Source organism: Spea bombifrons, chromosome 12 (assembly GCF_027358695.1).
Source record: "Spea bombifrons isolate aSpeBom1 chromosome 12, aSpeBom1.2.pri, whole genome shotgun sequence".
NCBI lineage: Eukaryota > Metazoa > Chordata > Amphibia > Anura > Pelobatidae > Spea > Spea bombifrons.
Genome location: NC_071098.1, coordinates 33,386,582 through 33,409,644, shown reverse-complemented (window position 1 = coordinate 33,409,644; position 23,063 = coordinate 33,386,582). Strand labels below are relative to the sequence as shown.

The following is a 23,063-nucleotide window of genomic DNA, read 5'->3' as shown; positions in this document are numbered from 1 at the left end:
CCAAGACGACTAAACCGCACAGTATCCAACAGATAACAACGATCCGCACAGGACTGTGCAGGTGCAGCTTTACACGGCTTCGGTGCTACGTTGTACAGCGCTGCAGAATATGAAGGCGCTATATAAAGTAAATAATATGGGAACACGGCACATAGTGTGTACGTTAACTATTCAGACTTCACTACGTTCGCCGCAAAGTAACGAACATTTCTCGGAACACGGCAAAAATCCTTTTTTTAATTTTTTTTACAAATTACAGCTTAAAAATAATCAAATACTTTTGCAAATGAACCAGGATGTGAAAACTTACCAGATAATCGTATCGTTCGATATTCGTGGGTTTTTTTGTAACGATATTTAATTCTCTTTGTTTTGGAGACACATTTTATTTTATTATAATTTTATGTTTATGCTACATAATTGTATCAAATAAATAATAAATAATAATTTTATATATATTTTTACCTGAAAATTAATGTTTTCTCGATGTCCAAGCATGGAGATTTGGATCCAGCATGTTTAAGTAATTTCTACAAATCATTTAACCCTATGCTCCCCACAACATAGCTCTGCCCAGGTATTACATGTAGAGGGACACGCACCATCGCCAAGTGTTTTACTAACGTTGTCGTAAAACCTGTGGCCCCTCACGCATCCTCACGTCAGGGGAAGCTGCAGATCATGGCAGAGCCCGAGGAACACTAGAGATTCAGCATCAATGAGCTGCCGTGGAGAGTGTATGTATCTCTGTAGTGTTTTGGGTTATGGTATACCCGGCCCTCCAGGGTCTCTCTGCCACAGGATGGGGTAACGGAAGTGGTTATACCCCGAGGCTTTAGGCGAAGCGGATTCCTTTTCCCAAACAGATGCTGAGTTTGCACATAAGCTTTTGTAAGCTCTTCTCTATATGAAGCTCCTGTAAACAGTCTCTAAACTCAGCATCCTTTACAGTGACTCTAAAAGGCTGGGGGGCCATCTCAGCTCCGCAACAAAAGCCCCCCATACATCAGGATGACGTGTTCTGGTGAACGGTCCAGCCAGCAGCCGCATTCACGCTCAATGTTTGTATTCACTATTATTTAACACTGTTGCCATTGTGCAGATAGAGGCATGGCCACTGGGTGGCGCTAATAGCCTAAAGGATGACCTGCGTGCCGGCTGCAGTGATAAAGGGTGGGCCGGCCCGGCCCTTCATTACGTAGCGGCTGCGGCTCTGGATATTCTGGTTTGTCTGGGCACGGCTACTATCATTTAGATCTGCGGCCATTGCATGTTCCTCGTGACTCAGCCATCTTTCTGATCTGTAGGAGAACGGAGTTTATTTGTATATAAAAGGCTGGTGAATAAATGAAAAATAATTGGCAAAAGCCAGGGGGGGGGTCTGGAGCTGTTAATCCCGGACTAGAGATTAACTACCTCCAGGTAAATGACACAGGATTAGAGCTGAAACAACGAATCGATAAAATCGATAATAATCGATAACGGAAATCATCGATAACGATTTCCGTTATCGATTAATCGAGTGATCAATTCGTTGTTGGAGCACTCGGCTCCTTTTACTTACCTCCGCGAGCGTTCCCCGCTTCTGCTACACGTTCTGCAGTCTCCGCCTTCTTTTAGCTACGTGACGGATGTGACGCGTTCCGGAGGTAAGTATTCTTCATGTCTATGTGCACGGATCGCACAGAGCCACTCGCACAGAGCGAATCGCTCTGTGCGAATGGAGCCACTCGCACAGAGCGGTTCGCTCTGTGCGAGTGGCTCCACTCGCACAGAGCGGTTCGCTCTGTGCGAGTGGCTCCATTCGCACAGAGCGGTTCGCTCTGTGCGAGTGGCTCCATTCGCACAGAGCGGTTCGCTCTGTGCGAGTGGCTCCATTCGCACAGAGCGGTTCGCTCTGTGCGAGTGGCTCCATTCGCACAGAGCGGTTCGCTCTGTGCGAGTGGCTCCATTCGCACAGAGCGGTTCGCTCTGTGCGAGTGGCTCCATTCGCACAGAGCGGTTCGCTCTGTGCGAGTGGCTCCATTCGCACAGAGCGGTTCGTGAGTGTGGGTGCAGGGCAGAGTGGGGGTGGGGGTGCAGGGCAGAGTGGGGGTGGGGGTGCAGGGCAGAGTGGGGGTGGGGGGTGCAGGGCAGAGTGGGGGTGGGGGGTGCAGGGCAGGAGACTGGGTGCAGGGCAGAGTGGGGGTGGGGATGCAGGGTGTGAGTGTGGGTGCAGAGCAGAGTGGGAGACTGGGTGCAGGGCAGAGTGGGGGTGGGGATGCAGGGCAGGGTGTGAGTGTGGGTGCAGGGCAGAGTGGGTGCAGGGCAGAGTGTGAGTGTGGGGGCAGGGCAGAATGTGGGGGCAGGGCTGGGTGCAGGGCAGAGTTAGAGACTGGGTGCAGGGGCACAGTGCAAAGTGCTGGGTGCAAAGTGCCAGTGCTGGGTGCAAAGTGCCAGGGCTGGGTGCAAAGTGCTGGGTGCAAAGTGCCAGGGCTGGGTGCAAAGTGCAAAGTGCTGGTGCAAAGTGCTGAATGCTGGGTGCAAAGTGCTGGATGCAAAGTGCCAGGGCTGGGGCAAAGTGCTGGGTGCAAAGTGCTGGGTGCAAAGTGCCAGGGCTGGGTGCAAAGTGCCAGGGCTGGGTGCAAAGTGCTGGGTGCAAAGTGCTGGGTGCAAAGTGCTGGGTGCAAAGTGCTGGGGCAAAGTTTCTTGAACAGTAATAGTCCACCTCTTTTCAGAATGTTTGGGGTTATTTTGTTTCATAAATATTGTGTTTGGGTTCTTGTACTTTGAAAATATTGTTTTTTATTACATCATAACAAAATAAGAATGTTAATGTAAATTTTAAGTTGTTTTTTAACATCCAGTTCATTAAATTCTTTTAAATAAACGAAAAATTTGCATATTGTTTTTTTTTATCCGATTAATCGATTAATCGAAAAAATAATCGGCCGATTAATCGATTATTAAAATAATCGTTAGTTGCAGCCCTACACAGGATAAACCATTACTAGAGCTCAATGAGAAATAGTCACTGGATGCGAACCGATACCCCGTAAAATCAAAGAAACTAAAGAAACGTGACAGTTACACGCGTGTGCGAAACACTCTCGTCTGTTATGACATCCACAATGAGACAGAAAGATCCGTGTTCCTCCCAAAGTCTGCTTTGTGTATTTCATTAGCTGGGGGGCCGCACCATATCCGGCTACAACAATCCCCATGAAGCCATTGAGAGCCGGGGGCTGATATGATGAGACTCTCAGGCCCCAGGGACTCTAACTCCGGACAGCTTCCACCTGCGGCAACCCTTTGTGTGCCAGGGCCGAGTACCCACTCCAGGCGCTGACTCTGGCCTATCGAACGCCTCGACGAAGGCCAGCCTAAGGAGAGGACACGCGGCTTTTCCCCGCACGACGGAGCTGGTTAGACGTTCGCTTCGGGAGGTAATAACAGATGTTTGTGCCTTTCTGCAGTTTGGTTACAGAGGAGTCTTTGCCCCTGTGCCGGGGTAATTACTCTCCGTGGGAACGCGCCTGTCATCAGCGCATAAATTACAATTTGCTGGAAGAGCCGGCAGTGAAAAAGCCAGCGTGAGATGGAAGAGGCAGATCTTCCCACACCGGGCTGTGTAATGGGAGCCGCTAATTCCCCATAATAACCCCTTACAGTGTCACACATGCCCCCCCCCCCGGGGTGAAGGGGCTAAACTCTATAGTGTATCATTTGATTAGCAACACAAATCCCTCACGAATAATTAGGCAGGCAGCATATGGCTCAGACCCTCCTGTCTGCGGCTAATGGGGGCTCAACTTACACCCTCGCCGGGATCCGGCAGATGCGGGAATTAAAGCTGGCTTCAGCACAACGGCTTTGGGAAAATCTGCACATTGCTGCCGGTTTTGTAAAGAAAATGTCCACTATCCTGTTTCCCACCGCCGGCCCAACGGTCCGAGAGTCCAGCCTGGCACCGCCGGGCCAACGGTCCGAGAGTCCAGCCTGGCACCGCCGAGCCAACGGTCCGAGAGTCCAGCCTGGCACCGCCGAGCCAACGGTCCGAGAGTCCAGCCTGGCACCGCCGAGCCAACGGTCCGAGAGTCCAGCCTGGCACCGCCGGGCCAACGGTCCGAGAGTCCAGCCTGGCACCGCCGGGCCAACGGTCCGAGAGTCCAGCCTGGCACCGCCGGGCCAACGGTCCGAGAGTCCAGCCTGGCACCGCCGGGCCAACGGTCCGAGAGTCCAGCCTGGCACCGCCAGGCCAACGGTCCGAGAGTCCAGCCTGGCACCGCCGGGCCAACGGTCCGAGAGTCCGGCCTCCTACAGGCAGAGTTACAGAAAAAGTGAGCATGCAGAAATCATGAAAGGTGACACCATGTATTTGCAGGGAGCCCGGAGCAGTGAAATGGATACACGGCACTCACATGGGGTCACGGCTAAGGTGCAGAAACACTGTGCAGATAGACTACATGGTGAGAATACCCACGATCACTAACCGTCAGGGCTACCTGCTCCACATATGAAGTTACAATGCTTAGTAATTAAACAGATAAACTAGTAACAAATAACACGTGACGACGATGACATAACGTGCAACGCAGCCAAAGAACCGGTGGGCGGATGCCACAGAACTCCAGGGCGGTTAAACCGATCGACCTAAATACACATATCTGAAAAAAAAAAATCGCTTTACATGAATGTGACATTTAACTCATTTGTGTCCATGAGACATTAACGATTTAAAGACAATGTGAGGTGCCAGCTGCACGCAGGGTAACCTCGCAGGTCTCGAAAATGTTACCAAATGCCATTTCCAACCCAAAGGAAAACAAATACAACCTTTCCCAATAACCGAGCCGGTTACCGCCTTACACAACCTTATATCAGTTACAGACGCTGAATGGACACAAAGTCCACAAAGGAACAAAAACTGGTTTAACGAGCCTACCCCTGGGCAGGTCACACTGCCCTCTTACAGCACAAGCACATACAATGGCTCCACGGGCCCCAGGACACGCTTCATTACATAGAAGAAACGCAATGTAACCATTTCAAATGTCCGGGTCACGGGAATCCATTGTATGCAGATGAGCAGATTTACAAACTTCTCCAACGACTCTATAATTATCTTCACAATAAAACATTCAGTGCGAGATTCCGGGATGAATCACGCGAGGCGCTCCAAAACCCTTCAATCATCTTCTCCAATCTGAAATCTGGGGCATTACAGCATAGGCTACAGTAAGACTTGTTGATATTTATCATTAGACTCCAATAATCACAATACATCTAACCCCCCAGGCACATTTAGAGGGCACCGGTAGTGGGTACTGGCTGTGCGGAATACACCGGCCTGACATTTCCATCCGTTTGGAGAACGCCCCTCCGTAATTGCATCGCTTCCAATGAGCGACGTGCACGTTTCACGCCCTTTATCACTAGTGGACTTTGATTTTTTTTATTCCTTTGTTGAAACATCTTCTTTTCTTCTGTGCTGTTGTAAAAGAATCCCAGTAAAGGTCAGAGGTCACAGTGCAGGAGGCAGCTAGGAATGTCCTCAGACATGGGGTACGTTAAAATCACGGGGGGGGGGGGAATAAAAGATATCCAGGGGAGACCAACCTGAATAACAAAAACGGTAGAATCTTTTTTGTTGCTTGCTTTACTTGGCACTCTCCAGAAGGAAATCTGTGACACGCAGCAAACAGACTGTTAATTATCGCTGCTTACTGTGTTACATATAGTCTGGTTGGCAAGGGGGTATAAACCACAGTGCTACGGCCATGATGTGGTTGGCAAGTCGCCACGTAGTGCGCACGCGCCTTTAATCCATCACTTAAAATGGCGGACACGAAGCTTCCAGAAGATCGCAAAATGGCGGAGCTAACGACGGCAATTAACCGAGCTCCCGGGACCTTAAACTCAACGCAGCGTATAGCAGCACTTACACCACGAGAGTCACATTAATAAATCACCGAATCAACGACACGGCAAACCCGGACTGCGCTCCCGCGTCACCTCCCGGCCCCGATGTATTCTGCTATGTGCGCGTCCCCGTGTCCCTGCACACGCTGCTCAGCCCCGGAGAGCTAGGTTCCGGGCATGCGCATCCTGTACACAGGTGGCCAGCCGGGCGCACCACAATGCCCTTCTAAACGCTGCCCCCCCTCCGGCTACAGACACACAGCTGCACGCTTACAAAGCCCAGACCCCAAAGCCTTCTGTGCAGTTGGAGGATATTGGTATTAACGGGTGTTAGCTGGTCACTCCATGGCACCGTGCAAGCCAAAGTCACCGGAGCCTTCCGGGAATCACCAACCTGGAACGTTCCCTGCGCGTTACAGGCAGCGCAAGGCAACGTTCCCTGCACGTAACCGGTCACGGTTGAGGATCATTGCACGTTCCAGCCCTGGCCCCAGTCGCTATATGTGGGGACACGCAGCACGTTCCGGCCCTGGCCCCAGTCGCTATATCTGGGGACACGCAGCACGCTCCGGCCCTGGCCCCAGTCGCTATATGTGGGGACACGCAGCACGTTCCGGCCCTGGCCCCAAACCACGCTCACAATATTATTACTTGCTAAAGGCTCAGCTGCAGCACATTCTGTAACCATGGTTACACAGATCTTCCGGAGCCTGAAGGAACAGCGTGTGACACGATAGTGAATAACACTGCATGTCCCATGTCTGTAGCGACTGAATATGAGTGACCGTCCCCTGCAGATCTCCGGCCGCCCCCCTCCATGATAAATCTAATTCATGCATGAACCCCGCACGGGCAGCTCCTCAGTGTTAATGCAGGATAATAAAGGGACGTTCCACCTGCTCAATGAGATCCGCGGTTACACACCTCACACGGCATCCACCAGCGGATAACCAAAACCGAAGGCTTGGGCCTGGGCGTGACAGATCAATAATGGGCTCTGCGGAATAAATCAATAAATAATAATAAATAATACAGCTGCTGTACTCCGGCCGGCAGTACGCGCTTCCCGACACGGCCCACGCTCCCCGCTCCCCGCTTGGCACTGTATCAGGTCGAGGGCCATGTCGCTTGTCCTAAATCCCACAGTCTCCTCCCTGACACTCAAGATCCTCCATTTGGAGCATAAAGAGAACAAAGCCGGGGCTACAGCGAGCGCCGAATATTTACAGAGATTCGTCGGGGTGCAGCCGTGCTGTGAATAGTAACAAGAAACATCATCAATCACACAGGCGCCCCTTCCTGCCGGCTCCGGCAACATTCAGAGCGCGCGGACGCCCAGCAGACGGCTCGCAATAATTTCATGTTCGGTACCACGCAGGAAATTTGTTTACCAAACGGTGAAACAAAAAACCTGAATATGTATGTGAGCCGCTTCCACCCGAGGGCATTTTGTCACTAGAAACGTCAATGCAAATCTATTCAAAGCAGCACTTGGTACCAGAGAGGCAATAAAGGAGATCTCCCCGGTGAGGGGGATTTAAAGCCCCCGGAATGGATTTTCCAGTGTGTGCCACCTGCGTCTCTGCATCAGACACGGGGGGGGGATAACATGGCGGCCTCTGGACATGGATTGGTCTGTTACATGCGTGACATTTCCTTAAAGAACATCCAGCATAGCAGAAATAATCCACACAAAGCATGGCAAACTCCAGACGTGATCGATCAGACTCCTTCTAGAGCCGGCACAGGTCCTGTCCCTCCTAGTAGCCAACTCTCACTGATCCACCATCAGAGCTCGATCTTCCGGCACGGTCTGCAGAAGTCGTTACACACCGGGGGCCGAGTCGGAAGATCGAGCTCTGATGGTGGATCAGTCAGAGTTGGCTACTAAGAGGGACAGGACTAGGGAGGCCTTTTACTCTACAGGCCGTTCATGTGACATGAAGACGGGTGAAAGCGGAGTGACGAGACCGTAAGGTTGCCAGCTGTATCATGTCCCGGGACTGGAGCAGCATAAACAATGTCATTGAACATGAGCCTGCGGAGATCTCTGCCGGCCTGCAGAACAGCTGCTGGCGGCTAAATTTAGAGAGCAGCAGAGTCACGCACAATGGAGGCAAATACTAAAGTGAGCGCTGATAATTAAGAGGATTAATTTAAGGGCTGGGGAATAGGTGAACACTTCAGCTGGAATCACTAATGATACAGAAAGAAAAGGTTCATTGTGTCTGCGGTTCTTCTCCCTGAGCCAAGCTGCTCATATTTAGGCATTAGACTGTCTGTACGCTGAGAGCGCCATCACGCCCGTATGATGTCACATCCCCTACTATTACCAAATAACTAGAACGAATGGCACATGTCACAGCATTATATTCAAATACATTGTTGTTGCCCATTTTGTTTGTTTGTTTGCCCATTTTGCGCAATGTGTCATTTCAGTTCATGGTTAGGGTGCCCCCGTCAGCAGCATTCAGCGTAATATAGAAGCAATTGTGAATGTTTACCACGTCAGGCACTTACCTTACAGCCGAGTTCAGCGAGCGGGTGACTACGGACTTGTTGTTTCCAAACACATACCACATTTAATCACATTAACAAAGTCTTAAGGATTTGTCCGTGGTTACCTGTACAAAGCCAACGGCTGCCTTGTGTCACGGGATCAGCTTGCGTTCCCCGATGTGTGACGTCCGGTGCCTGGCGCATTAAATCTGCCTGGCTACTAGGCCGTAATCTTCAATGGCACAATTACCGTTACCAATGGCTCGTTGGTTTTTTCCTGCTACAGTACTTTGCCATAGGTTTATCTGGTTCATTATCCGACCTTCCACTGGTCCAACCCCTGAGGAGCAAAGAACAACTTAGATTGAGCTTTATTTTTCTCCAATTCCACAGGCTTTACTCAATTATATAACCCATTAATAACACAGGTACTGTCACCAGCAATATTTCCCTGGGGGGGAAAAAAGCGGGAAATAACACCAAGGAATGACATGAGGGGGTTAGATAACGCCAAGCAATGATGCACAGGGGCAGATAACTAACCAATGATGCACAGGGGCAGATAACACCAAGCAATGATGCATGGGGGCAGATTCCCGTTACTTATAAGGAACTTTAAGCTGCGTGACGGCTTATAGGAATCATTAAAGTGGTTTTCAGTCCTCACAGTTCCACAAGCCTTACTTTTAATGTGTGTGAGATGGCTTTACGTGCAAAGTATTTGCTGCAACGCAAATATAGAGACTGAAATACAGCATGTTCTGCTCTACAGAACACTGAAGATTAAATCCTGCCTACCACCTACTCCAGTGCAGACGGTCTGACTGAAGCCATGCCCCTACAGCTACTGGTCAGTCTGAACTCCCTGCACCTCCTCAGGGAAGACTGTCCAGACAATCCCAATTACCCGACGGGCCTTCCCCTGTGACTCATGGGCAGCCCGGGTTGGGGCAGCTTCACCGGTCGGGTTATTTTGCTCATTGAGCGGGGCCTTCTCACCTTTTGCCTCTCTCCAAACTGTTATGTGATGCATTACTGGTCATGTCCTGTAAACTCATTGTACAGCACCACAGCATATGATGGCGCTATATAAATCAATAAGCAGTAATAATGGGAGAAGAGCCTGTTTCCAAGGGCAGGCCTCTGTACAGGGACTTTCTCACACAGGCCTGAGGAAACACAGACACAATGGGCAGATTTCCCACAATATCTGTATAACAGCCAGAAGCCCGCCTCAGGCAGGGGAGCTGCTGCGAGGGAACCATTTCTCCTCATCTCCGAGTACCCAGAAACCTCCAGGCCAGCCCCGCCTTCACCTTATATAATGACTTGCTCTAGGAGACACCCCTCCCCCCACTGTTTTCCCAGCTCAAGCTGAGGGAAGAGTACGCATGCGTTTCGCTACCCATCCCATCAACCCTGAGCTCACGTCCTCCCTTCCCGTGTAATGCGCATGCCTGCAGCCTCCCCCTCTCGCCTCAGTGCCCGTGCGCAAGCCCAGTGCCCGCCACCTCCCTCCCGCGCACACAGCAGCGCGCGGAGCGGCCCCGCCCTCCCCTACCCCCTCAGTTCATTCGGCGCCTGCGCAGAACGGCCCCGCCCTCCTCGGCTCCCCATTCACCTCAGTGCGGGCCGCGCATGCGCAGAGCCGGTGTCGGCGCCAAGGGTTGGCAGTGCGTGTGTGACCGGGACACGGCGGAGGACTCGGCCCTACAGCCCCGGAGAGCTTCCCGCCAATGCGGAGCCGCCGCCGTCCGTAGCTCTTCCCTCCGTCTGCATGAGCCGGAACGGCGAGCCAGCATGGTCCGGGAAACCAGGCACCTGTGGGTGGGGAACCTGCCCGAAAACGTGCGCGACGACAAGATTATCGAGCATTTTAAACGGTGAGAGCAACGCCGGATACGCCTATGACAGCCAGACCATCTCATTCCGTGTAAACGTGCGGGAGGTACCCCCGGCGCCGAGCACACGGCCCGCCCGGGAGCAGCGACCTGTGCTATATGTGTGTAGTTGTGAATGTGTGCTGAATGCGTTGTGTGTATACTGTGTGCACACCGTGTCATTGCGGGTGACATGTCCCCTCAGGTGTGTGGGTAGTGTTTGTGTTTACGTGTAGTTTGTGTGACGTTGGCTGTGCTCGGTGCCGTACGATAGTACCGAGCTCTCCCGGATCAGCAGCGACAGTCAGGGCGGCGCTCTGTGTGAGTGGGTCGCAGGTACGCGGCTCCAGGTGTGGAATTTCCGCGCAGTGTTGGCTTCCTGGCTGTGGATTCCCGAGCCGGCGTGGAGCCCGCAGCATCCTGTCGCTTCCTTGGATAACTACGCCATCCTCGGCAAGTGTTGGAGATATTTTGATGCCGGGCTGGAGCATTATGAGGAGCAAACAGCGTGGGGCATACGGGGCGGTTGAGATGGGCGCACTGCGTGAAAGGGATATGGGGCAGCTGAGGCGGGCGCGCTGGGGGTATATGGGGGGGATATATGGGGCCATTGAGGTGGGCATGCTGCGTGGTGGGTATATGGGGCGGTGGAGATGGGCGCAGAGGGTATACAGGGCGGGCACGCTGCGCTGTGCGGAGGGTATATGGGGCGGCTGAGGCAGGTGTGCTGGGGGTATATGGGGGGGACATGGGGCGCTCTGCGCTGGGGGGTATACGGGGCGGTTGAGGCAGGTGCTCTGCAGTGGGGGTATACGGGGCGGTGGAGGCGGGCGCTCTGTGGTGGGGGGGTATATGGGGCGGTTGACGCCGCTACGCTGGGGGTATACGGGGCGGTTAAGGTGGGCGCTCTGAGCTTGGGGGGGGAGTATACGGCCACAAGCCGCGGCTATTAAAGCCGTTACTGGGGTATTTGTGTAGATGGTTGTAGATGCCCCTTGCTTCTGTAACGCGGGTGCTTTGAGCCCCTGCTCCCTGATGGAGTCGGCTCCCGGCAGCTGCAGAAAGCGGCCCCTCCGGCTGCCGTATTGTTTGTGACTTTCTTTTCTCTGCGGCCAGCGAATTATTTCATCCCCTCCCCCCCTCTGGGTATCCGCGTGGAGGCAGCGGGGATGTGACCCGGGTACCGGCCATTCATAGTCCCTGCTGGCTAGGGTTTTGGTGGGAAGCTGATGCACAGGTCGGGATTAACTCTTTATGGCCTGATGTAACGTGGGGTTTAGGCTTTTATGTGTACGGAAGAGACTGTCCTCCTGGCTCAGGGGTATTTCTTTCTCTGCCTCTCCTTGTAAGGGTAATACCCCGCACTGTTTACAAGCCCCCCCCCCCCCGAAGCCAGGGATGTGCTGGCTGCAGGCGATTATTCTTTGATATGGTAGCCAGCACCGAGCAGACCCGCGGCCGTCTGGGCATCGGTCTGCGTTCTTTGCCCCATCTCTGCCTCTAGCGGGGGTTATTTTTGGAGCTGTAGGTTAACGTGACATTCTGTACTCTGCATGATCCAGCGAACCGTGTCTCGTGTTGCTAGGTTTTCCGAGCAACGTAAAAAAGGGGTTTAAATATGGTGCTGGGGTTGCTACGGTGATGTTGCTAAGAGATCTATGGGGGTGGGATTTACAGGTAGCCCTCACGATAACGCTTCTCACCCGTTGGCGTACCTGCCGGCGGCTTTCGCCCCAGCGCCTGCATGCGGGATTCTGTATTGTGCAGGAGGGGGCTAAAGACTTGATTTGGGGTGTAAATAGGCCGTGTAAGTGTTAACAGGCCGTGTAAGTGTTAACGTGGCTCTGCGACGGGCTCTTACAATAGCTGACGGCTCGCCACTGACTGTAGAGATGCGTAAAGCCGCAGGTCGTTGCTGGGGTGGAATAACACCTTTCTTTGTGGGGCTTTTCCACGTAGCTGATATTCGGTAAATACTGTGCAGGTTCCCACCCATCCCCCAGCCTGAGAAAATACAAAAGGCTTAGTAAGGCTAATTAAATAGCGAGCTGCCGTTGTGAACGCGAGCTCCATGCTGACTGATCGCTCACAAAATGTCCGCTCCGCGCTTTCTTTTCCTTGTCAATCGTCTCCATGGCGGCATAAACAGTGTTTGGCCCTTTGTTTGCCTGCGTGAAGGGCTTTTATCGTCCGATATCAGCATTAATCCATCCTTTTGTGGTGTGAAAGCCCGGCTCTCGTACGCTCTCCATCTGAATCGCTCTCCGGTTACCCGTAGTTTGTTTACTGTGGCTTTGCATGCTAAATACAGATTGAGGGGCCCTGGGGAAATGCCGCTGTGCCGATGAGCGAATGTTGTGGAATGCGGGGGGCTTTGTTCTCTGGTTGTGGGGGGCTGTGGTGGATGGATTGGAGGGGATAAACGGTGAAACGTCACATCTCCCCCCCCCCGCTTACTACATCTGGACGATTGCGTTACGCTCGCGGCAGTGTCTGAAATGCCCCGTAATGTGGTGCTAGTAGCGGGATGGTCTGCGCTGGACGGCGCTGTCTTGTAGAGGGGCAATATTCTCGCTGTCAGAAATGGCACTGATTTTATGTGCGAAACGCATATTACAGGCGCATCCCGTTGTTACGCGGGGGGTCTTGTGCCGCGACGCCCGAAGTTTCAGTGATTTGGGTTTGATCCTTCCCGGACGCGTTTTCGTTTTGCAGAGAATGTTTTTTTTGCCCCTGTGTCTTTGTTCTCGTGTGTAAGGGACTCGGTGGTCTCGCTTTGACCTCGTCGTTTCATAGAAGGAAAGTTCCCGCTGGTTCTGTGCCGTCGGCCCGGCGGAAGGGATTCCCGTAGAGCCGTGTGAATGTGCCGTTACAGCAGTGCGCGGTTATAGGTAGTCACGGCCGGCATTAATCCGCCGGGTTTATTATATTTCCCGCTTGTTAAAATAATCCGTTTCTAATTAAAATACATCCCGCGTCCTCGTAGAACCGGCCTCTGCTGGAAGCCGCGGGAAGTTTAGACCGTTTGGTGACCCCGGTTTTTAGTTGTGGTTAATGATCGCAGGAAACAAAACGCTTTCGTTCTGCGATGTTCGGCTTCCGTGTTGTCGGGGCGCGCTTCGCTGGGTGACGTTCCGCTTCCGTGTTGCCGGCTCGTCGGGCCGCTCTTCGCTCGGTGACGCTCGGCTTCCGTGTTGTCGGGCCGTGCTTCGCTCGGTGACGTTCGGCTTCCGTGTTGCCGGCTCTTCGCTTGGTGACGTTCGGCTTCCGTGTTGCCGGCTCGTCGGGCCGCTCTTTGCTCGGTGACGCTCGGCTTCCGTGTTGCCGGCTCGTCGGGCCGCTCTTCGCTCGGTGACGCTCGGCTTCCGTGTTGTCGGGCCGTGCTTCGCTCGGTGACGTTCGGCTTCCGTGTTGCCGGCTCTTCGCTCGGTGACGCTCGGCTTCCGTGTTGCCGGCTCGTCGGGCCGCTCTTCGCTCGGTGACGTTCGGCTTCCGTGTTGCCGGCTCGTCGGGCCGCTCTTCGCTCGGTGACGCTCGGCTTCCGTGTTGCCGGCTCGTCGGGCCGCGCTTCGCTCGGTGACGCTCGGCTTCCGTGTTGCCGGCTCGTCGGGCCGCTCTTCGCTCGGTGACGTTCGGCTTCCGTGTTGTCGGGCCACTCTTCGCTCTGTGACGCTCGGCTTCCGTGTTGCGCGTATTTCCAGTATGGCTTCAGTGGTAGCCGGTTTGTGAGGCGTAGCTGTAGGTTATGTTTGGACGGCCGTTGCCGGTGACCCTTTAAATGCTGGAAGATACTATACCGTTTAGTGTTCTGAGACCCTTTCTCGTGCCAGGACTAATGGTCTCTTCCAGGCCCCGGCATTTAAACGGCTTGACCTTCGCCTCTGCTTCTGAAGTCACATTCTTGTGATGCTTTCTCAGCCCGAGCACCGCAGGGGTTACATGTAAATCCAGTATGTAGCCGGGACGGGGCGTTTCGTCACGTGTTCAGCTCTGCGGCGGTCATCCTGAGTGCGCTACAAATGGTACGATTGGCGAAGCGATCCGTGTATTTATAGCGCGTCTGTAATGTATACGCTGTTACAAACTTCGACAAGATGCAGCCTGCTACAGAAGGAAGCTTACAATCCATTTGTGTTTTAACTCCTGTAAGCGGCACGCTCCGCGCAGACGGCCGCATCCGGCGAGGTGATGGGAGTCTTCCTTCCAGGCCCTCGTACCTCCGCTGGTTCCCCGCTTCCAGTCCGGTCTGGCTGCTGGAGAAAGACTCCATAACGTCACATTCTATTTTTTCCCCCTCTTTTAGTGGAACGAGTAGAGTGCGGCCGGAAATAACTTCCAGATGTGTGTGAAGCGGCTCGGCGTGTATCTGTGAGAGCGGCGCTCGCTGACACCCCGGGGATATGCGCCCTCGGCGGCCGGGTCACCAAATTATACTAAAGTATGGGGGGGTCTTTGTAAAACAGTACAAATGTTTCATAAACTACTTGAATGGGTACTTTTTGTAACACTTGTGCTGCTGATAAACATGATGAGTCAGTATTTCTGGTTTATGTGACCTAACTGCTGTTTTAACCCTGTGCGTCCCGCCTGTGTGCGTTTCTCGTCACGTGCCGGACGGATGAGCTGTATGGTCAGTCCAAGCTGATTCTAATGACTTCTGTCTGCCTTCTTTTTGTCCCTGCAGATATGGACGTGTTGAAAGTGTCAAAATCTTGCCGAAAAGGGGATCTGATGGCGGCGTGGCAGCATTCGTGGATTTTGTGGATATCAAAAGTGCACAGAAGGCTCACAATGCAGTTAATAAAATGGGTGACCGAGACCTACGGACGGATTATAATGAACCCGGCACCATCCCGGGTGCAGCTCGCGTTTTGGATGATACAGTTTCCATAACATCTCGTAGTAGAGAGGTTTCTGGGTTCAGAGGAGGTGGCGGAGGGCCGACTTACGGCCCCCCGCAGTCACTTCATGCACGGGAAGGACGTTATGAACGGAGAGTGGATGGGTAAGTTCCAAGGTTTCTCTAGGCAGGTATTTTGTATTTTATATGGTGACAAAAAAACAAAACTGGTGTAGGGCCCCCCGATGGATTTCAGATTTTGGGAAACGAATATGCTTCCTCTTGGGTTTGGAGACAGAAGTGATGCTTCTCCTAATCGGTGGGATCTTGTGGATCCGTAATGGATTGCTCCTGCAGCTGGCTGGATGTGTGTTTGGTGATTAGATTCTTTCGTTGGTTGGCGTGGATTCTGGGATAATTCTTATCGGGTTACCGTTCTGTGGATACTACGTCTCCACCTATGGATTTATTCTTGGAGTTACAATAAGGTGAAGTCCGGCCCTGGAGTGCTAACGTGTACAGGGCTCGCGTTCGGTGGCTGGTAGATTTTAACACGTTTGGAAGTGGGTTGGTGGTGAACGCCGTACGAGAGCCGTGTGGATTCTACGTTCGTTTCCTCGGAAGACCGAAGACTCTGTGCTGGAACTACAGCGATTCTGCTCCCGTGGGGATTACTCTGTGTTAGGGAAGCGCTCCGCCACTAGACGGTTTGGAGTTGTAAGGAATTACGGAACGGGGATTATCGTGTAAAATATAGACTTAGTGACTCAGAACATCGGTGCATTGGATTAAAAAAAGCAACGTGATATCGGATGAATCCTGCGCGGAACCTCCTATTCCCCCCCCACCTTTTTTTTGGTTTTATCTTTGGCCTATGGATATGAAAAGAGTCTGGGCGTGTAGAGCGTTACCATGCGAATGAACGGCTTATTTAGACCTTAATATGGATGTCTGGGATCGTTCTCCACCACAAGACCAATTTACCAGCTGAATGCTGAAGGACGCATTTCTTCCCGAAACCCGCAGCGGACGAGTGGAGAAGTTTTAGGACTGTTTTTTAACCATACGATGGAGCGCTCCTCTGTGGATTGTCTTTTTTTTTTTTTCTCACATTTTAATTTTTTTTTGGTCTTTCCACTAAGATTTTTTTTTTCCTTGTTGGTTCATCAAAAGTGTCACTTGAAACCCTTGCCCTTTTGCCTCATTGAGAAGGTGGATTACCCATAAAAAGGGACCAAATTGGGGAAGTTATGTTCTCAAATCACTCCCTAGATTTAAGTGGGATTGTAGGTGGTGTTTCCTCGCGTGGAAAAGGTTGGTATGTGCTGCCCTGTGTATATTAGCCACTTTCCTAACCACGTCACCCTTTATTTCCACTAACCCCGATAGACGTTAGTACTAATAGATAATGTTATAAAGTCATTAGTTTTCTCAGCTTACCGGTCTGCCTCCTCTTCTGCTTCTTCTCTGCAGCCCTTATATTAAATGTCAGCCGTTGCGCCGGTGTGTTTGCCGTAGCTTAGAGCATTTAAAGGCTTCTCACACTTCCTTCCACTAAACTGACGGGTAAACCCTCCCCGTATCCACTGACGGGGGATTCCTCGGGCTGCCCCCTGAGCCGAGATTAATGTGTTTTAAGCCCAGGACAGACTGGGGGTTAGGGTTAAACCATAAAAGTTCTGGGCCCGGGGCTAACGAAGAGAATGGATGCCATGCCGTAACCAACAAGGTGTAAAAGTAGCCAGGACAATAACCGAAGATCAGTCTTTTACCCCGATTTCCTTCATCATCCAATAAAGAAGCACCCAGAAGACAGACTAAAGTGACTCAAATCACCACAATCCGCCCAATTAACACACAAAGCGAATTAGGTAGTTAACACTAAAATATCCGTCCGCTCTTGCCTCGCTAAGCAACGAGTCCATCGTGTCGCGGGTTTTATTTAACCGTTGGTGGCTCCTCCAAGAAAGTCGCTTCCCAAAGTTCTATGTCAAAGCGTAACTTAATATTTCCTAGATTAACCCCTTATTGATTCATTACCAGACTGTTCCACATCCACAGAGCTGTGCACAGATAGGTTACTCTTTAAGAATTTATACGAGAGAAGTACGTTTTAACATGCGCCCCCCCCAAAAAAAATAAGGACTTCCATAATTCTGAAAGTCAGAGAAAATTCCACATTTTAATACGGCAGATGAGACGCGTACCAACAATACAACATATAAAACCGGTTTCTTCTGCAGTATATATCCCAACCCCCACATCGCAGAGATACTTTTTTGGGGGGCCGATTAGTATTACAAATTGATATTTAAAAATACCCAATAACCAGTCTAAATCTATTTAAAATAATTCTCACCAGCCTTATTGATGTTTCCTACACACAAATATATGTATCTATTACATGCATAGATGGACGCATCGTATACTTTGTACCTTCCGGGGACGTTGTCTATGGATGAAGACTCGTCTCCCCAGTCCAGACCAGTAACACTCGGGCTTTGAAGTGGAGTTTTCATGGCCACTGGAAAAAAACCTTTATTTTTTTAGCCTCTTCACTTCTTTCTCTTTTACATTTTCTGCTCTGTAAACTAAAGGAGTTTATTAAACTGCCCCATAGCCAAAAACTAACACCCCCCCCGATGCCTTACGTTCCGTAGGACCACTGGCCATGAAAGCCCTGCAGCCTGCAGATCGTTGCCTAGACTCCCCGAGGACGCTGGCTTTTTATCCTTTATACGCCTGATAGGTCGTTTTCTGTAAATGCATAGCGTTAAATCTCACTGTCGATGTGTTTGCATGAAATGGTTTTGTTGCATTTCTCTGCTGCGTTTAGCCTAAAATCCCTTTTCCCCCTTCGATGCAGGGCTTCTGAAACACGGGAGCGTTCTTATGAACATAGTGCCTATGGACACCATGAAAGGGGAGCGGGAGGATTTGATCGCACGAGACATTATGATCAGGATTACTATAGAGACCCTCGGGAACGGACACTGCAGCACGGGATATATTATAATTCTCGTCGGAGTCCCACGCGCTTCGATGCCCATGATCCTCGCTATGAGTCTCGGGTGCGGGAACCGTTTACATTACCCAGCGTCGTGCACAGGGACATCTACAGGAATGACATTTCCCGGGAGGTACGAGGAAGACGCCCCGATCGGAATTACCAGCACAGCAGGAGCCGGTCGCCTCATTCGTCCCAGTCCAGGAACCAGTCCCCCCAGCGGCTGGCTAGCCAGGCGTCCAGGCCGGCGAGATCGCCTAGCGGCAGCGGATCCCGAAGCAGATCCTCCAGCAGCGACTCTCTCAGCAGCAGCAGCAGTACCAGCAGCGACAGGTAGGTTCCTGGCAGAGGCGACCCGTTTTATTCTACTCGGAACGGCGGACTTTGTCTCCAGAGAGTAAAAATAATAATAAGCGGTGAAATGCTCTTTCACGCGGTCCGTGCTGCTGTTTGGTCTGGAACGTGTTATTGGAGTCTGAGGATTATTAATCCGGTTCTGTATCCGGGCTGCTTGTGTTCTGAATCGTACGATGCTCCCCGGAGCTCGCAATTACTGTGACGGGAACGCCTCTGCCTCGTGTGTCCAGAAATGCATTAAAGCTGCGGATCGGGGTTTCTGCACCTCGGTGCGGTTCGCTGCGTCCGCCCAAAATTTGGGAAAGTACAGGATTTCGTCGAATTTAGTGTCCGTGTAACATTTCACTTTGTGTTTTCCTTACGGGGGTTTAGCACCAGTCGGGGGTCCGTGGCAAACAAAGGTTTTGGCAGTGAGCTGGTTCATATCGTGTCTCTTCATGCAGTAATTTGAGGCTAATGGCCCCCAGGGCCGGGTTTTGGCCAGCCGCGGAATAGACCCGTTGCTCTGTGGAATGCAGGTCGGAGTAGATTGTGGCTTCTTTTTTGGTGTTCGTTTGTTTTGGTTATTGGATGGTTTTGATGCCGATTCGTCCCGCTCCGTATTTATGTTTATGCCGCTTATTCGTTAGAATAAATTGTTTTTTTTTCCCCCCTTTCCCGTTGGTGAGCAGCACTGATATTCTGCATGTTGGGGATTATCTGGGGCCCCCCTGCTTTAGTCTGTTGGCTCCGAATTGTCGACTGAATTGAACTGGAATTCCCGGCTGAACGGGTCCTTGGTTTGGGGGGGGATTAATTTCTGGTAATTCAGGCCGAGGCACCGGAGTCCGCGGGATGTAAAGTTTGTTTTTATTTTGTTTTCGTTTGATTTTAAATCCCAATCCACAGCCGCAGGCGAGGAGTCCATTTGTCCTGTACGAGGAGCAATGAGTCTGCTCTACACACGTACCTGTACCCAGCAGAATGCACGGATCAAACACGTTACGGGATTACTCCCGCCGCACGCCACGCCATAGTCACGCTTCTCAGACCTTACTCTTGTTTGGGGTCCACTAGTCTGTTGGGGGGCTTCCCGGAGCCGGCGCGCCGTCTTCATCGTTTAAATCGTTGCATTTCTAGGCCTGCTGTTCCTAATTGGTATTAATGGCGAGAGCCGGCGTATTAAATAACCGCAGCGCCGAGTGCTTGGCGTAAATATCCCGTGACTCCCCCACCTATAACATAATAAACGTTTGTGTTGGGGCCCGTTGCGTGGGGTGGTTCTCGGGGGGCGGCCCCTGCTCTGTATTATAAAACACACACACACAGGGTTTCATTGACGGAGCTGGTCGTGTGTTCTGTGGGTCCGGCCCGTTCCGGGGAGCAGTAGCTGCCCTCGGTGTTAGGCTGCTGGACGCTGATCTTAGTGAATACGTGTTAAGTCGCTGGCCGGAGACACTCTCTTTATCCGCGGTTTGTGTGAGGCCCGGTATTTTTAGCCGTCTGGTTTATTTAATGAGCGCATCCATGTTTATTTGGTACTTTGTGCGTGGGAACGAGGTGCGTTTGCCGCCAGTGTGCCCCGGTCTGATCTGTGCGGATGGGGGAGGGGTGCCCAGTCTGCATGTTGCAGAGGCCCGGGCTCCTTGTTTGTATGTCTGCAACCAGTCTGGACTGGAATTATCCAGTTTCACTTGGCCACATGCCACATCCCAGGGCTGTGTGCAGGCAGCGTGCGGTGGGGGAGGGGGCGCTCGCTCGCTTAGTACTGCTGTGTGGCTTCCAATGAACCCGGATATGTAGCTCGGGAACGTGGGGACCCTGCTGAGGATAGTGGGATTCAGACCCCCTCGTTACCCAGGCTCCGCTTTCTTTAAACTTGGTACTTTTTACCCTGATCTCTTCACCTTTCAATGTGCAAACCTCTGCCGTCCACGCGCCGTCTAATACCACACACACACACACACACACGGTCTAATACCCCCAAGGAAAACACACACACACACACCGTCTAATACCCCCAAGGAAAGCACTTCCATGGCAGATTGGGCTTTGTCTGCGTGTGCTTATTACACGGTATAGCAATTTATCTGGTTGGTTTGCGCCGTGGCCGGGATCTGTGTTTTCTGTTGTAAAGGGTGTAAACCTTGGCGCGAGACCCCTCGGCGTTCACTGGTGCGCCCCTCGGCGTTCACTGGTGCGCCCCTCGGCGTTCACTGGTGCGCCCCTCGGCGTTCACTGGTGCGCCCCTCGGCGTTCACTGGTGCGCCCCTCGGCGTTCACTGGTGCGCCCCTCGGCGTTCACTGGTGCGCCCCTCGGCGTTCACTGGTGCGCCCCTCGGCGTTCACTGGTGCGCCCCTCGGCGTTCACTGGTGCGCCCCTCGGCGTTCACTGGTGCGCCCCTCGGCGTTCACTGGTGCGCCCCTCGTGCAGGGGCTCTGGGTGAGGAAAGTGGTGTGCTGGCATGGTTTTGTGAAGCGTGCGCTTGTATGTGAGTATGATGTATAACGAGCCGTGTAGGGTGCACAGCGTGTGCGGGAAGGGCCCCTAATGGTCTTGTGTGATCGCTTGCACTGGAACGTCAGCCCCCCCCCAGTCTGAATGCGGGAGCTGCACGCGGGGTCCTGCATCACGCCGGAGTATTTAGTAGTGATTGATACCCCGGCCTGTTCCTGAGGAATAAAGCTCGTTCTTGGTAAAATCCAGTCCCTCTGCCATAGGCCTGATCCCTCCTATGTGTGTTTCTGATGTGCGCATTCACGTGTAACGTATTTCTGGTGAGTCAGTGCGTTACACCGGGCCGACAGTTGCTTGTGGTTGTCGGGGCCGTTTTCAGGAGTAGTCTGGGATTTTCAGGTGCTGAGTCGATGTTCATATTCCGGTGCCGGTCCATGTTCCGCGGCTTTGTTTACCCGGAGACGGTGGTTCTGTAAATAGCTGCTGCTGAATCATAAAGCTAGATGCATCTTTTACATAAAGATCCGTGTACCGTGTGCAGAGACTTCCGGGGCTCGCTGCTGCCGCCCATCATAATGTCTCGTGTCGGGAGATAAAAACAGAAGCGGTGCCGTAAAGCGTTCAGTGTCGGGAGATAAAAACAGAAGCGGTGCCGTAACGCGTTCAGTGTCGGGAGATGGATCGGAAGCGGTGCCGTAACGCGTTCAGTGTCGGGAGATGGATCGGAAGCGGTGCCGTAACACGTTCTGTGTCAGGAGATGGATCGGAAGCGGTGCCGTGACGCGTCCCGTGTCGGGAGATGGATCGGAAGCGGTGCCGTAACGCGTTCCGTGTCGGGAGATGGATCGGAAGCGGTGCCGTAACGCGTTCAGTGTCGGGAGATGGATCGGAAGCGGTGCCGTAACACGTTCTGTGTCGGGAGATGGATCGGAAGCGGTGCCGTAACGCGTTCTGTGTCAGGAGATGGATCAGAAGCGGTGCCGTGACGCGTCCCGTGTCGGGAGATGGATCGGAAGCGGTGCCGTAACGCGTTCCGTGTCGGGAGATGGATTGGAAGCGGTGCCGTAACGCGTTCTGTGTCGGGAGATGGATCAGAAGCGGAGCCGTAACGCGTTCTGTGTCGGGAGATAGATCGGAAGCGGTGCCGTAACGCGTTCCGTGTCAGGAGATGGATCGGAAGCGGTGCCGTAACGCGTTCCGTGTCAGGAGATGGATCGGAAGCGGTGCCGTAACGCGTTCCGTGTCAGGAGATGGATCGGAAGCGGTGCCGTAACGCGTTCCGTGTCAGGAGATGGATCGGAAGCGGTGCCGTAACGCGTTCCGTGTCAGGAGATGGATCGGAAGCGGTGCCGTAACGCGTTCCGTGTCAGGAGATGGATCGGAAGCGGTGCCGTAACGTGTTCCGTGTCGGGAGATGGATCGGAAGCGCTTTTCTAAGCTTTTGCGCGTTTCCGGCTCCAGCTTGCTGCCGGCTCCGGGTGTTTCTGGGCGCCCGTTCTTATTAAATCCTCTTTATTCTGTGTGATCTTTTAGTGGTAAATGTGCCCCGTCCTTACGTTTACCCAGCTGCGTAATGTGATGATTTAACTATTCCTACCCTCCTACCAGCCACATAGCTGCGTTATTCCTTCCCAGTGGAAAGTGAAACCTAAAAAATGCGAGGAGGGTTCACATGCGCTCTCTTCTAAGAAATGTTGCAGCGAACGGTGGCCCGGTATTCAGGGGGCCGCGGGGAAAAGCAGCGTTATGGCCGCTCTGCTTACAGGGGAATAGACTCGGGTAAATTTGTCTCTTTGTGTTGAGCGGCCGAACCGTTACTAGACTCCAGATCCCTTACCCAGGAACCCCACAGCCGGTACCTGGCAAGCATTTCCCGGACAGCAGATGATTTTCTCAACCCAGAGAGTCATTTATTAAATCCAAACGTCATGAAATGGGTTTACTGACATAGATGCGCACGCTCATGCACGCGCGCACACATTCATATACACGCGCGCACACATTCATATACACGCGCACACACGACAATGCTTCCCGATCATTGTAACGCGAGAGGGTCTGAGGCTGAGAGGAAAAGTAAAGAAATGTTACTTTACTGAGAGGGTGGTAGATAAGTGGAACATCCTCCCAGCAGAAGTGGTA

General features: G+C 52.4%; 1 protein-coding gene across 1 annotated transcript in view; it reads left to right on the top strand.

The window, feature by feature from the left end:
• Positions 1–10,039: 10,039 nt before the first annotated feature.
• SPEN (spen family transcriptional repressor) overlaps positions 10,040–23,063 on the top strand; it is a 28,501-nt gene continuing 15,477 nt past the window's right edge. Inside the window, exons 1-3 of the mRNA XM_053452622.1 lie at positions 10,040–10,283; positions 14,965–15,285; positions 17,987–18,460. Of these exons, the coding sequence (XP_053308597.1) occupies positions 10,201–10,283; positions 14,965–15,285; positions 17,987–18,460 (878 nt within the window). The 5' untranslated portion in view covers positions 10,040–10,200. The remainder of the gene's footprint in view (positions 10,284–14,964; positions 15,286–17,986; positions 18,461–23,063) is intronic.